This window comes from Scyliorhinus torazame, chromosome 8, assembly GCF_047496885.1.
Source record: "Scyliorhinus torazame isolate Kashiwa2021f chromosome 8, sScyTor2.1, whole genome shotgun sequence".
NCBI lineage: Eukaryota > Metazoa > Chordata > Chondrichthyes > Carcharhiniformes > Scyliorhinidae > Scyliorhinus > Scyliorhinus torazame.
The window spans coordinates 271,475,841-271,490,027 of record NC_092714.1 but is presented as its reverse complement, the minus strand read 5'-3'; the positions used below and the strand labels follow the sequence as shown (position 1 = coordinate 271,490,027).

At 51.7% G+C, this 14,187-nt stretch overlaps 1 protein-coding gene across 1 annotated transcript in view; it reads left to right on the top strand.

Moving 5' to 3' along the window:
* The window catches only part of col9a3 (collagen, type IX, alpha 3), a 186,695-nt gene that overhangs the window by 88,948 nt on the left and 83,560 nt on the right, over positions 1-14,187 (top strand). Inside the window, exons 12-13 of the mRNA XM_072515326.1 lie at positions 10,495-10,548; positions 10,715-10,768. Of these exons, the coding sequence (XP_072371427.1) occupies positions 10,495-10,548; positions 10,715-10,768 (108 nt within the window). The remainder of the gene's footprint in view (positions 1-10,494; positions 10,549-10,714; positions 10,769-14,187) is intronic.

Below are 14,187 nucleotides of genomic sequence, written 5' to 3'. Positions count from 1 at the left end.
TGAGTGTGTGTGAGGGTGTGTATGAAGGTGGTGGGTGTGTGTGAGGGTGTGTGTGAAGGTGTGAGGGTGTGTATGAGTGTGTGTGAGGATGTGCGTGAGTGTGTGTCAGGGTGTGTGTGAAGGTGTGAGGGTGTGTGTGAGGGTTTGAGTGTGTGTGTGTGTGTGTGAGGGTGTGTGTGAGTGTGTGTGAGGGTGTGTGTGAGGGTGTGTGAGGGTGTGTGTGAGGGTGAGAGGATGTGTGTGTGAGGGTGTGTGTGAAGGTGTGAGGATGTGTGTGAGGGTGTGTGTGAGTGTGTGTGAGGGTGTGTGTGAGGGTTTGAGGGTGTGTGTGAGTGTGTGTGAAGTTGTGTGTGAGGGTTTGAGCGTGTGTGTGAGTGTGTGTGAGGGTGTGTGTGAGGGTGAGTGTGGGGTTGTGTGAGAAGGTGTGAGGGTGTGTGTGAGGGTGTGTGTGAGGGTGTGTGTGAGTGTGTGTGAGGATGTGTGAGGGTGTGTGTGAGGGTGTGTGTGAGGGTGTGTGTGTGAGGGTGTGTGTGAGGGTGTGTGTGGGGTTGTGTGAGAAGGTGTGAGGGTGTGTGTGAGTGCGTGTGTGAGGGTGTGTGTGAGGTGTGTGAAGGTGTGAAGGTATGTGTGAGTGTGTGTGAGTGTGTGTGAGGGTGTGTGTGAGGGTGTGTGAGGGTGTGTGTGAGGGTGTGTGTGAGTGTGAGTGAGTGTGTGTGAGGGTGTGCGTGAGTGTGTGTGAGGGTGTGTGTCAGGGTGTGTGAGGGTGTGTGTGAGTGTGTAATGGTGTGTGTCAGGGTGTGTGTGAGGGTGTGTGTGAGGGTGTGTGAAGGTGTGAGGGTGTATGTGAGGGTGTGTGTGAAGGTTTGAGGGAGTGAGGATGTGTGTGAGGATGTGTGTGAGTGTGTGTGAGGTTGTGTGTGAGTGTGTGTGAGGGTGTGTGTGAAGGTGTGAGGGTGTGTGTGAGGATGTGTGTGTGTGTATGAGGGGGTGTGTGAGTGTGTGTGAGGGTGCGTGTGAGGGTGTGAGGGTGTGTGAGGGTGTGTGTGAGTGTGTGTGAGGATGTGTGAGGGTGTGTGTGAGTGCGTGTGTGTGAGGGTATGTGAGGGTGTGTGTGAGGGTGTGTGTGTGAGGGTGTGTGTGAGGGTGAGTGTGAAGGTGTGAGGGTGTGTGAGGGTGTGTGTGAGTGTGTGTGAGTGTGTGTGAGGGTGTGAGTGAGTGTGTGTGAGGGTGTGTGTGAGTGGGTGTGAGGGTGTGTGTGAAGGTGTGAGGGTGTGTGTGAGTGTGTGTGAGGGTGTGCGGGAAGGTGTGCGTGAGGGTGTGTGAGGGTGTGTGTGAGTGTGTGTGTGAAGGTGTGATGGTGTGTGTGAGGGTGTGTGTGAAGGTGTGTGTGAGGGTGTGTGTGAAGGTGTGAGGGTGTGTGTGAGGGTGTGTGTGAGTGTGTGTGTGAAGGTGTGAGGGTGTGTGTGAGTGTGTGTGAGGGTGTGTGTGAAGGTTTGAGGGTGTGTGAGGGTGTGTGTGAGGGTGTGTGTGAGTGTGTGTGAGGGTGTGTGTGAAGGTGTGAAGGTGTGAGGGTGTGTGTGAATGTGTGTGAGGGTGTGAGGGTGTGTGTGAGTGTGTGTGAGGGTGTGTGTGAAGGTGTGAGGGTGTGTGTGAGGGGGTGTGAGGGTGTGAGTGTGTGTGTGAGTGTGGGTGAGGGTGTGTGTGAGGGTGGTGGGTGTGTGTGAGGGTGTGTACGAAGGTGTGAGGGTGTGTGTGAGGGCGTGTGTGAAGGTGTGAGGGTGGGTATGAGTGTGTGTGAGGATGTGCGTGAGGGTGTGTGTGAAGGTGTGAGGGTGTGTGTGCGGGTTTGAGTGTGTGTGTGAGGGTGTGTGTGAGTGTGTGTGTGAGTGTGTGTGAGGGTGTGTGTGAGGGTGAGAGGGTGTGTGTGAGTGTGTGAGGGTGTGTGTGAAGGTGTGAGGGTGTGTGTGAGGGTGTGTGTGAGTGTGTGTGAGGGTGTGTGTGAGGGTTTGAGGGTGTGTGTGAGGGTGTGTGTGAGGGTCTGTGTGTGAGTGTGTGTGTGAGTGTGTGTGAGGGTGTGTGTGAGGGTGAGAGGGTGTGTGTGAGTGTGTGAGGGTGTGTGTGAAGGTGTGAGGGTGTGTGTGAGTGTGTGTGAGGGTGTGTATGAGGGTTTGAGGGTGTGCGTGAGTGTGTGTGAAGTTGTGTGTGAGTGTATGTGAGGGTGTGTGTGAGGGTGTGTGTGAGGATGTGTATGAGGGTGTGAGGGTGTGTGTGAGGGTGTGTGTGAGTGTATGTGAGGATGTGTGAGGGTGTGTGTGAGTGTGTGTGAGGGTGTGTGTAAGGGTGTGTGTGTGAGGGTGTGTGTGAGGGTGTGTGTGAGGGTGTGTGTGAGTGTGTGTGAGGGTGTGTGAGAAGGTGTGAGGGTGTTTGTGAGTGCGTGTGAGGGTGTGTGTGAGGGTTTGTGTGAGGGTGTGTGTGAGGGTGTGTGAGGGTGTGTGTGACGGTGTGAAGGTATGTGTGAGTGTGTGTGAGTGTGTGTGAGGGTGTGTGCGAGGGTGTGTGTGAAGGTGTGAGGGTGTGTGTGTGTATGAGGCTGTGTGTGAGTGTGAGTGAGTGTGTGTGAGGGTGTGTGTGAGTGTGTGTGAGGGTGTGTGTGATGGTGTGTGAGGGAGTGTGTGAGGATGTATGTGAGAGTGTGAGGGTATGTGTGAGTGCGTGTGAGGGTGTGTGTGAGGGTGTGAAGGTGTTTGTGAATGTGTGTGAGGGTGTGTATGAATGTGTGAGGGTGTGTGAGGGTGTGTGTGAGGGTGTGTGTGAGTGTGTGTGAGGGTGTGTGTGTGAGGGTGTGTGTGTGAGTGTGTGAGTGTGAGGGTGTGTGAGGGTGTGTGTGTGAAGGTGTGTGTGTGTGTTAGGGTGTGTGGGTGTGTTTGAGCGTGTGAGGGTGGGTTTAAGTGTGTGTGAGGATGTGAGGGTGTGTGTGAGGTTGTGGTTGTGATTGTGAGGATGTGTATGAATGTGTGTGAGGGTGTTTGTGAGGGTGTGTGTGAGGGGGGTGTGAGGGTGTGTGTCAGGGTGTGTGTGTATGTGAGAGTGTGTGAGGGTGTGTGTGTATGTGAGGGTGTGTGTATATGTGAGGGTGTATGTGAGGGTGTGTGTGAGGGTGTGTGTGAGTGTGTGTGATGGTGTGTGTGTGTGTGTGAGGGTGTGTGTGAGGGTGTGTGTGAGGTTGTGAGGATGTGTGTGAGTGTGAGTGATGGTGTGTGTGAGGGTGTGTGTGAGGGTGTGTGTGAGGGTGTGTGAGAGTGTGTGTGAGGGTGGGTGTGTGTGTTTGTGAGGGTATGTGTGAGTGTATGTGAGGGTGTGTGTGAAGGTGGTGGGTGTGTGTGAGGGTGTGTACGAAGGTGTGAGGGTGTGTGTGAGGGTGTGTGTGAAGGTGTGAGGGTGTGTGTGAGGGTGTGTGAGGGTGTGTGTGAGGGTGAGAGGGTGTGTGTGTGAGGGTGTGTGTGAGGGTTTGAGGGTGTGTGTGAGTGTGTGTGAGGGTTTGAGAGTGTGTGTGAGGTGTGTGAGGATGTGTGTGAGGATGTGTGTGAGGGTGTGTGTGAGTGTGTGTGAGGATGTGTGAGGGTGTGTGTGAGTGTGTGTGAGGGTGTGTGTGAGGGTGTGTGTGTGAGGGTGTGTGTGAGGGTGTGTGTGGGGTTGTGTGAGAAGGTGTGAGGGTGTGTGTGAGTGCGTGTGAGGGTGTGTGTGAGGGTGTGTGTGAGTGTGTGTGAGGGTGTGTGTGAAGGTGTGAAGGTATGTGTGAGTGTGTGTGAGTGTGTGTGAAGGTGTGTGTGAGGGTGTGAGGGTGTGTGTGTGTGTGTGAGGGTGTGTGTGAGGGTGTGTGTGAGTGTGAGTGAGTGTGTGTGAGGGTGTGCGTGAGTGTGTGTGAGGGTGTGTGTGAGGGTGTGTGAGGGTGTGTGTGTGTGTAATGGTGTGTGTGAGGGTGTGTGTGAGTGTGTGTGAGGGTATATGAAGGTGTGCGGGAGTGTGTGTGGGTGTGTGGGTGTGAAGGTGTGAGGGTGTGTGTGAGTGTGTGTGAGGGTGTGTGTGAACGTTTGAGGGTGTGAGGGTGTGTGTGAGGGTGTGTGTGAGGTTGTGTGTGAGTGTGTGTGAGGTTGTGTGTGAGTGTGTGTGAAGGTGTGAGGGTGTGTGTGAGTGTGTGTGAGGGTGTGTGTGTGTGTGTGTGTGAGGGTGTGTGTGAGTGTGTGTGAGGGTGTGTGTGAGTGTGTGTGAGGGAGTGTGTGAGGGTGTGAGGGTGTGTGAGTCTGTGTGAGGATGTGTGAGGGTGTGTGTGAGTGTGTGTGAGGGCGTGTGTGTGAGGGTATGTGAGGGTGTGTGTGAGGGTGTGTGTGTGAGGGTGTGTGTGAGGGTGTTTGAGGGTGTTTGTGAAGGTGTGAGGGTGTGTGAGGGTATGTGAGGGTGTGTGTGAGGGTGTGTGTGTGAGGGTGTGTGTGAGGGTGTGTGTGAGGGTGTGTATGAAGGTGTGAGGGTGTGTGAGGGTGTGTGTGAGTGTGTGTGAGGGTGTGTGAGGGTGTGAGTGAGTGTGAGTGAGTGTGTGAGTGAGTGGGTGTGAGGGTGTGTGTGAAGGTGTGAGGGTATGTGTGAGTGTGTGTGTGTGTGAGGGTGTGTGTGAAGGTGTGTGTGAGGGTGAGTGTGAGGGTGTGTGTGAGTGTGTGTGTGAAGGTGTGAGGGTTTGTGTGAGTGTGTGAGGGTGTGTGTGAGGGTGTGTGTGAGGGTATGTGTGAGGGTGTGTGTGAAGGTGTGAGGGTGTGTGTGAGGGTGTGTGTGAGTGTGTGTGAAGGTGTGAGGGTGTGTGTGAAGGTTTGAGGGTGTGTGAGGGTGTGTGTGAGGGTGTGTGTGAGTGTGTGTGAGGGTGTGTGTGAAGGTGTGAGCATGTGTGTGAAGGTGTGAGGTGGTGTGTGAGGGTGTGTGTGAAGGTGTGAGCGTGTGTGTGAAGGTGTGAGGGGGGTGTGAATGTGTGTGAGGGTGTGTGTGAAGGTGTGAGGGTGTGTGTGAAGGTGTGAGTGTGTGTGAGGGTGTGTGTGAGTGTGTGTGAGGGTGTGTGTGAAGGTGTGAGGGTGTGTGTGAAGGTGTGAGGGGGTGTGAGGGGGTGTGTGAGGGGGTGTGTGAAGGTGTGAGGGTGTGTGTGAAGGTGTGAGGTGGTGTGTGAATGTGTGTGAGGGTGTGTGTGAGGGTATGCGTGAAGGTGTGAAGGTATGTGTGAGTGTGTGAGGGTGTGTGTGAGGGTGTGTGTGTGTGTGTGAGGGTGTGTGTGAGGGTATGCGTGAAGGTGTGAAGGTATGTGTGAGTGTGTGAGGGTGTGTGTGAGGGTGTGTGTGTGTGTGTGAGGGTGTGTGTGAGGGTGTGTTTGAGTGAGTGTGTGTGAGGTTGTGCGTGAGTGTGTGTGAGGGTGTGTGAGGGTGTGTGTGTGTGAGGGTGTATGAAGGTGTGAGGGTGTGTGTGTGGGTGTGTGTGTGTGACGGTGTGAGGGTGTGTGTGAGTGTGTGTGAGGGTGTGTGTGAAGGTTTGAGGGTTTGAGGGTATGTGTGAGGGTGTGTGTGAGGTTGTGTGTGAGTGTGTGTGAGGTTGTGTGTGTGTGTGTGAGGGTGTGGGTGAAGGTGTGAGGGTGTGTGTGAGTGTGTGTGAGGGTGTGTGAGGGCGTGTGTGTGAGGGTATGTGTGAGTGTGTGTGAGGGTGTGTGTGAGTGTGTGTGAGGGTGTGTGTGAGGGTGTGAGGATGTGTGAGGGTGTGTGTGAGTGTGTGTGAGGGTGTGTGTGTGAGGGTATGTGAGGGTGTGTGAAGGTGTGAGGGTGTGTGTGAGTGTGTGTGAGGGTGTGTGTGAGGGTGTGTGTGAGTGAGTGTGTGTGAGGGTTTGAGTGAGTGTGTGTGAGGGTGTGTGTGAGTGGGTGTGAGGTTGTGTGTGAAGGTGTGAGGGTGTGTGTGAGTGTATGAGAGTGTGTGAAGGTGTGTGTGAAGGTGTGTGTGAGGGTGTGCGTGAGGGTGTGTGTGTGTGATGGTGTGAGGGTGTGTGTGAGTGTGTGTGAGTGTGTGTTAAGGGTGTGTGTGAGGGTGTGTGTGAGGGTGTGTGTGAGGGTGTGTGTGAAGGTGTGAGGGTGTGTGTGAGGGTGTGTGTGAGTGTGTGTGTGAAAGTGTGAGGGTGTGTGTGAGGGTGTGTGTGAAGGTTTGAGGGTGTGTGAGGGTGTGTGTGAGGGTGTGTGTGAGTGAGTGTGAGGGTGTTTGTGAAGGTGTGAGGGTGTGTGTGAAGGTGTGAGGGGGTGTGAGGGGGTGTGTGAGGGTGTGTGTGAGGGTGTGTGTGAGTGAGTGTGAGGGTGTTTGTGAAGGTGTGAGGGTGTGTGTGAGTGTGTGTGAGGGTGTGTGAGGGCGTGTGTGTGAGGGTATGTGTGAGTGTGTGTGAGGGTGTGTGTGAGTGTGTGTGAGGGTGTGTGTGAGGGTGTGAGGATGTGTGAGGGTGTGTGTGAGTGTGTGTGAGGGTGTGTGTGTGAGGGTATGTGAGGGTGTGTGAAGGTGTGAGGGTGTGTGTGAGTGTGTGTGAGGGTGTGTGTGAGGGTGTGTGTGAGTGAGTGTGTGTGAGGGTTTGAGTGAGTGTGTGTGAGGGTGTGTGTGAGTGGGTGTGAGGGTGTGTGTGAAGGTGTGAGGGTGTGTGTGAGTGTATGAGAGTGTGTGAAGGTGTGTGTGAAGGTGTGTGTGAGGGTGTGCGTGAGGGTGTGTGTGTGTGATGTTGTGAGGGTGTGTGTGAGTGTGTGTGAGTGTGTGTTAAGGGTGTGTGTGAGGGTGTGTGTGAGGGTGTGTGTGAGGGTGTGTGTGAAGGTGTGAGGGTGTGTGTGAGGGTGTGTGTGAGTGTGTGTGTGAAAGTGTGAGGGTGTGTGTGAAGGTTTGAGGGTGTGTGAGGGTGTGTGTGAGGGTGTGTGTGAGTGAGTGTGAGGGTGTTTGTGAAGGTGTGAGGGTGTGTGTGAAGGTGTGAGGGGGTGTGAGGGGGTGTGTGAGGGTGTGTGTGAGGGTGTGTGTGAGTGAGTGTGAGGGTGTTTGTGAAGGTGTGAGGGTGTGTGTGAAGGTGTGTGTGAGTGTGTAATGGTATGTGTGAGGGTGTGTGTGTGTGAGGGTGTATGAAGGTGTGAGGGTGTGTGTGTGGGTGTGTGTGTGTGACGGTGTGAGGGTGTGTGTGAGTGTGTGTGAGGGTGTGTGTGAAGGTTTGAGGGTGTGAGGGTATGTGTGAGGGTGTGTGTGAGGTTGTGTGTGAGTGTGTGTGAGGTTGTGTGTGTGTGTGAGGGTGTGTGTGAAGGTGTGAGGGTGTGTGTGAGTGTGTGTGAGGGTGTGTGAGGGCGTGTGTGTGAGGGTATGTGTGAGTGTGTGTGAGGGTGTGTGTGAGTGTGTGTGAGGGTGTGTGTGAGGGTGTGAGGATGTGTGAGGGTGTGTGTGAGTGTGTGTGAGGGTGTGTGTGTGAGGGTATGTGAGGGTGTGTGTGAGTGTGTGTGTGTGAGGGTCTGTGTGAGGGTGTGTGAAGGTGTGAGGGTGTGTGTGAGTGTGTGTGAGGGTGTGTGTGAGGGTGTGTGTGAGTGAGTGTGTGTGAGGGTTTGAGTGAGTGTGTGTGAGGGTGTGTGTGAGTGGGTGTGAGGGTGTGTGTGAAGGTGTGAGGGTGTGTGTGAGTGTATGAGAGTGTGTGAAGGTGTGTGTGAAGGTGTGTGTGAGGGTGTGCGTGAGGGTGTGTGTGTGTGAAGGTGTGAGGGTGTGTGTGAGTGTGTGTTAAGGGTGTGTGTGAGGGTGTGTGTGAGGGTGTGTGTGAGGGTGTGTGTGAAGGTGTGAGGGTGTGTGTGAAAGTGTGAGGGTGTGTGTGAGGGTGTGTGTGAAGGTTTGAGGGTGTGTGAGGGTGTGTGTGAGTGAGTGTGAGGGTGTTTGTGAAGGTGTGAGGGTGTGTGTGAAGGTGTGAGGGGGTGTGAGGGGGTGTGTGAGGGTGTGTGTGAAGGTGTGAGGGTGTGTGTGAAGGTGTGAGGGTGTGTGTGAATGTGTGTGAGGGTGTGTGAGGGTGTGTGTGAAGGTGTGAGGGTGTGTGTGAAGGTGTGAGGGTGTGTGTGAAGGTGTGAGTGTGTGTGAGGGTGTGTGTGAGTGTGTGTGAGGGTGTGTGTGAAGGTGTGAGGGTGTGTGTGAAGGTGTGAGGGTGTGTGTGAATGTGTGTGAGGGTGTGTGTGAGTGTGTGTGAGGGTGTGTGAGTGTGTGTGAGGGTGTGTGTGAAGGTGTGAGGGTGTGTGTGAATGTGTGTGAGGGTGTGTGTGAATATGTGTGAGGGTGTGAGGGTGTGTGTGAGTGTGTGTGAGGGTGTGTGTGAAGGTGTGAGGGTGTGTGTGAAGGTTTGAGTGGGTGTGTGAATGTGTGTGAGGGTGTGTGTGAATGTGTGTGAGGGTGTGAGGGTGTGTGTGAGTGTGTGTGAGGGTGTGTGTGAAGGTGTGAGGGTGTGTGTGAAGGTGTGAGGGTGTGTGTGAATGTGTGTGAGGGTGCGTGTGAATGTGTGTGAGGGTGTGAGGGTGTGTGTGAGTGTGTGTGAGGGTGTGTGTGAAGGTGTGAGGGTGTGTGTGAAGATATGAGGGTGTGTGTGAATGTGTGTGAGGGTGTGTGTGAGTGTGTGTGAGGGTGTGTGGGTGTGTGTGAGGGTGTGTGTGAATGTGTATGAGTGTGTGTGAGGGTGTGTGTGAAGGTTTGAGGGTGTGTGAGGGTGTGAGTGTGTGTGTGTGTGAGGGTGTGTGAAGGTGTGAGGGGGTGTGTGAATGTGTGTGAGGGTGTGTGTGAGTGTGTGTGAGGGTGTGTGGGTGTGTGTGAGGGTGTGTGGGTTACACTGTGGGGATTCTGTGTCAGTTTACATGTCCTGTTCCTGTTCTTATTGTTAATTTTCCTGTGGTGGGTTCGAGCTGTCAGCCAGTCACAGGTCAGTGCAACACTCTGCTGTCAGTTAGATTCAGCTAAATGGAGAGTCAATCCAGAGTCAGGTGTGCGGTTTGGGAAGTCTCAATGTGGGATGAAGGGAAAGTTGGGATGAGGAATCACATCCTGTGAACGAATCAGTTTAGGGGGAAACTTAGTGTCCTGATTCTGACTGAGTGAGGGTTCCGGGCAGGAAAAGGCAGTGACAGTGGCTGAAGCTCTCCGGATGTTCCAGCTGGCAAAATCTTCCGGTCCTGCCGACGATGACCCCCCCCCCCCCACCTGCCCCCACACCGGGGGGTGCAAACAATGCAAAACTCAGGGCAGCACGGTGGCGCAGTGGTTAGCACTGCAGTCTCATGAGGTCCCAGGTTCGATCCCGGCCCTGGGTCACTGTCCGTGTGGAGTTTGCACATTCTCCCCGTGTCTGCGTGGGTTTCGCCCCCACAGCCCAAAGATGTGCAAGGTAGGTGGATTGGCCACGCTAAATTGCCCCTTAATTGGAAAAAATGAATTGGGTTCTCTGAATTATTTTTTTTTAAACCAATGCGAAACCCCATTGCCAGCGGCCACCCAGTGTGCGCGGACAGCTCCGAACTGCGGGGCACAAATATATGATAATCATAAATAAATCCAATAGGGAACTTCTTGAGCCATAGATTGTTCAGAATGCAGAACCTGAGGTAGTTATGGCCCCTACCTCCTGGTTCGATAACTGGGTGAAGGTACCTCTGTTCCTAAGGGGTGACACCCCAGCGGGAGTTGCCAAGTTTGGGTTGTGACAGATGGGGAGCAATGACCACAGGTGGATGGGTCTATTTCCAGTTGTGGTGAATGTATTCACCTAATGCATGCATGATACTATAACCTATGACCTATGACCTGGAAGTGGTAATACGAGCTGCTTCCAGGTACTGTACTGTAACCCCGGTGGGCTCTGCCTCTGGCTCCGCCCTCACCGGGGCCATATATAGACCAGCCGCCTGTGGGCGGCATTCATCTGTACAACCGACTCTGGCTAGGCAAGTTCATGACTAAGTTCCACACACATGAATGCGGCCTCAACCGGGACCTGGGATTCATGTCACATTACATTCATCCCCCACCATCTGGCCTGCGAAATTCTACCAACTGTCCTGGCTTGACACAATTCACACCTCTTTAACCTGGGGTTACCCCATCTCTGGATCTGTAAAGATTTAATCACCTGCTAATGCTCGCATTCCAAGCATTGTCTGGCATCTTTGAATATGTCTATATATATGTTTCTGGAACATACCTCTTCATTCACCTGAGGAAGGAGCCGCGCTCCGAAAGCTAGTGACATCGAAACAAACCTGTTGGACTTTAACCTGGTGTAAGACTTCTTACTGTGCCCACCCCAGTCCAACGCCGGCATCTCCACATCATGACTAATAAAGCCTAATGTTCACTCGCTCTCTCTGCCTCTCGGTGAATTGAAGGTATATCACCAGTGTTTATGGTGCCCAAGCGAGCGCTGATTATTGTTTTGGTCTTTTGTTCCAGGGTCACACGGGGCACAAGGGTGAACGGGGAGAACCCGGAAAAAGAGGCTCCAAGGTAATTCACCAATGGTTTCCATCAGAGAGAGTTGCAGATCAGAGCTCGAGGCAGGCACAATCTGAAGATTGTGTTGGATGTTTAACGTGCATTATTTACTAGGTGCAATGTCTGTTCACTGTGAACTTACCCATCCTAATGAATAATTGTTTGTTTGGAATTCCAGGGTGATTCCGGACCCCCAGGTGTGTCAGGTATACCTGGAGCAATCGGATTACAGGTAAGGGGAGCTCGGGATGAAAGAGTGGGCAGATGGATGGGTGGGGAGCATTTTGTTATCGCATTTACAACCAAACTCAAAACTGCACAAAGATATTGGATAGCCACTAGAAATAAGAATCTGATTTGCAGCCTCTACTCGATATTTGGCAGTTTAATTTTCCTGGTCCAGGTAGGCATGAGAATTCCTGACCTTGGACATGTAAATCCTGAATCCTGATGATTGCCAAGTGGGGAAAATAATGCCACGTCGCTGCCTTCAATAGGATTGCAACGGGATCTTGATCAATTAGGCCAGTGGGCCGACGAATGGCAGATGGAGTTTAATTTAGATAAATGTGAGGTGATGCATTTTGGCAGATCGAATCAGGCCAGGACCTACTCAGTTAATGGTATGGCGTTGGGGAGAGTTATAGAACAAAGAGATCTAGGAGTACAGGTTCATAGCTCCTTGAAGGTGGAGTTGCAGGTGGACAGGGTGGTGAAGAAGGCATTCGGCATGCTTGGTTTCATTGGTCAGAACATTGAATACAGGAGTTGGGACGTTTTGTTGAAGTTGTACAAGACATTGGTACGGCCACACTTGGAATACTGTGTGCAGTTCTGGTCACCCTATTATAGAAAGGATATTATTAAACTGGAAAGAGTGCAGAAAAGATTTACTAGGATGTTGCCGGGACTTGATGGTTTGAGTTATAAGGAGCGGCTGGATAGACTGGGACTTTTTTCCCTGGAGCGTAGGAGGCATGGGGTGATCTTATAGAGGTCTATAAAATAATGAGGGGCATAGATAAGGTAGATAGTCAACATCTTTTCCCAAAGGTAGGGGAGTCTAAAACTAGAGGGCATAGGTTTAAGGTGAGAGGGGAGAGATTCAGAAGGGCCCAGAGGGGCAATTTCTTCACTCAGAGGGTAGTGAGTGTCTGGAATGGGCTGCCAGAGGTAGTAGTAGAGGCGGGTACAATTGTGTCTTTTAAAAAGCATTTAGATAGTTACATGGGTAAGATGGGTATAGAGGGTTATGGGCCAAGTGCGGGCAACTGGGACTAGCTTAATGGTAAAAACTGGGCGGCATGGACTGGTTGGGCCGAAGGGCCTGTTTCCATGCTGTAAACTTCTATGATTCTATGATTCTATGATTCTTTAGTGGGCTTGCTCCCTGGAAATCTCCAGAGGTGCACGGGCCCCGTGGTCAGATACTTTTTGAGGTTACTCCACAAGCAGGCAATGAGGGAAGCTCGGTGCAAAGGATTGAGGGCTGGACTGAGATGGGAGGATTGGCCTCCGATGGAACGCTGAGTTGATTGAGTCTATATTCTCTGTCAGGTACACCCCACACTTCCCTCATTCGAAGAAAGAGAGGTGATCCTATTGGAACATGGGATTATGAAGTGATTTGACAGGGACAGAGAGCTGTGAGTGTTTGGAATTGTCATATCACAGAGATATGAAGGCAGAGTTCCACGGGTATGACAATTTAAAATCTAGGAGATTCCAAACTGGGAGCTAATAAACCTCAGTGAGCTGCACGTATTAACCCCCTCATGCCCAGAATAGGAAGCCAGCAACAGCATCTTGGGCATGGAGACTTGTATGGAGTCACTCAGCCAAATATCGACTCAACAGTTTTGAGGGTTGACTAGTTATCGCGGGCAGAGGGGTATCATTGGGTGATGGTTTACGGTATGATGCTGATTACAGCTGAGGCTGACTGAAACGTTTCCTGTCCAGGGCTTTGCCTTCTCCTGGCTCAACCTCCCGTGCCAGTCACGTTGCTGTTTCTTGATTGCCCCCAAAGTAGTGAAAGCTGACCTGCGTCACATCACAACCTTCAGTTCCTCTGCCAGACAAAGAAATACCTTGCATTCATATAGCGCCTTTCATGACCTTGGGATGGCCAAAAGAGCTTTTCAGCCAATTATGTTCTTGTTCAGTTGCTGTTCTAAGGCGGTCAATTTATACACAGCATGTTTCTACAACCAGCAAAGTGACCTGTTTCAGTGACATTGGCTGAGATTATTAAAAACATATTCTTTCACGGGCTGGGGGTGTTGCTGGCTGGGCTGGCATTTGTGCTGGCATCTACTCACCCGTTCAGCGTAGGACAATCCTATCATCCCCTGAGCCAATCAAATAAACCATCTTCTGTACTTCAATGCATCCTTCCTTTAAATATAGAAACCAAAAGGGCACACACTACTCCAGGTGTGGTCGCACCAAAATCCTGCACAATTGGACTAAGATTTCCTCACTCCTACACTATATTTTTTGGCAATAAAGGCCAACATGCCATTTTCTTTCCTATTTGCTTTCTTTTCTAGCATGTTAACTTCCTGGGTTGCATCTATTCAAATGCCCAGGTCTCTCTGGGCACCGACTTGAAAACGTGTAATTCCTTTCAAAAAATATCCTGATTTCCTAATCTTATTACCAAAGTGAATAACGCCACACTTTCCAAAATTATACTGCATCTGCCACCTTGCTGCCCACGCACTTTCTGTACCTCTTCAGCCTCTTTGTATCTATCTCATAGATTACAATCCCATAACTTAGGTAACTTTGTATCGTTCTATAACTTAAATGCTTTACTCTCTGTTGCTTTAACATAGATTGTAAAAAGCTGAGATTTCAGCGCTGACCCCTATGGCACTCCACTAGTCACAGCCTGTCTAATTGAAAATTCTCCGTTTCTCCCTACTTCTTGCTTCCTGTCCACTCAGCCATTCTAATATATTGCTCCCTACTCCATGAGCCCTTATCTTACTCTTTAACATTTTATGTGGCACCTGATTGAATTCTCTTTGGAAACCTATATATACAACATCTACCGGCTCTCCGTTATCTACCCTACTAGTTACATTCTCAAAAAGCTGAAATAAATGTGATTTGGTGGCAGAGGGCAGAAGACAGACTCTCTTTTAATGTGTCCTCCACAAGATAGCAGAACTTTTAACAGTGCAGTGATCCCTCGCTATTACACAGGGAGTGTCAGCATTTATTTTTCTATTCAAGTTGCTGGAGTGGGATTGAACTCCCAACTTCATGAGAGTGCTGTCCACTGAGCCACGGTTGTCCCAGCAGCGTCAGCTTGCTTCAGCCAAGGCCGCATTTTACACCAGCAGGAAGGGCCACCCACACCCATCAGACATGAGGCCTCCCTCGCAGAACAGGAAGCCCCTCTTCGAAGCCAGTGCTCCGCACTCTCCAGGGTTGAACGGAGTCTGGCTCAAACCAAACCCAGAGTCTGTGGTCACTCTGCCTGGACCCCTGCCTGATGGTAGCTCAGTATTTAGAGACCCGATTCTGGTCTCCGGCCACTGGAGTTCAAACCCTTTACATCCTGATTCAGAGACAGGAGCCGCTGTCGCTACTTAGTACAAATTGCAGTGGGACAAATAGAGTGATAAATAAGAATGCTAC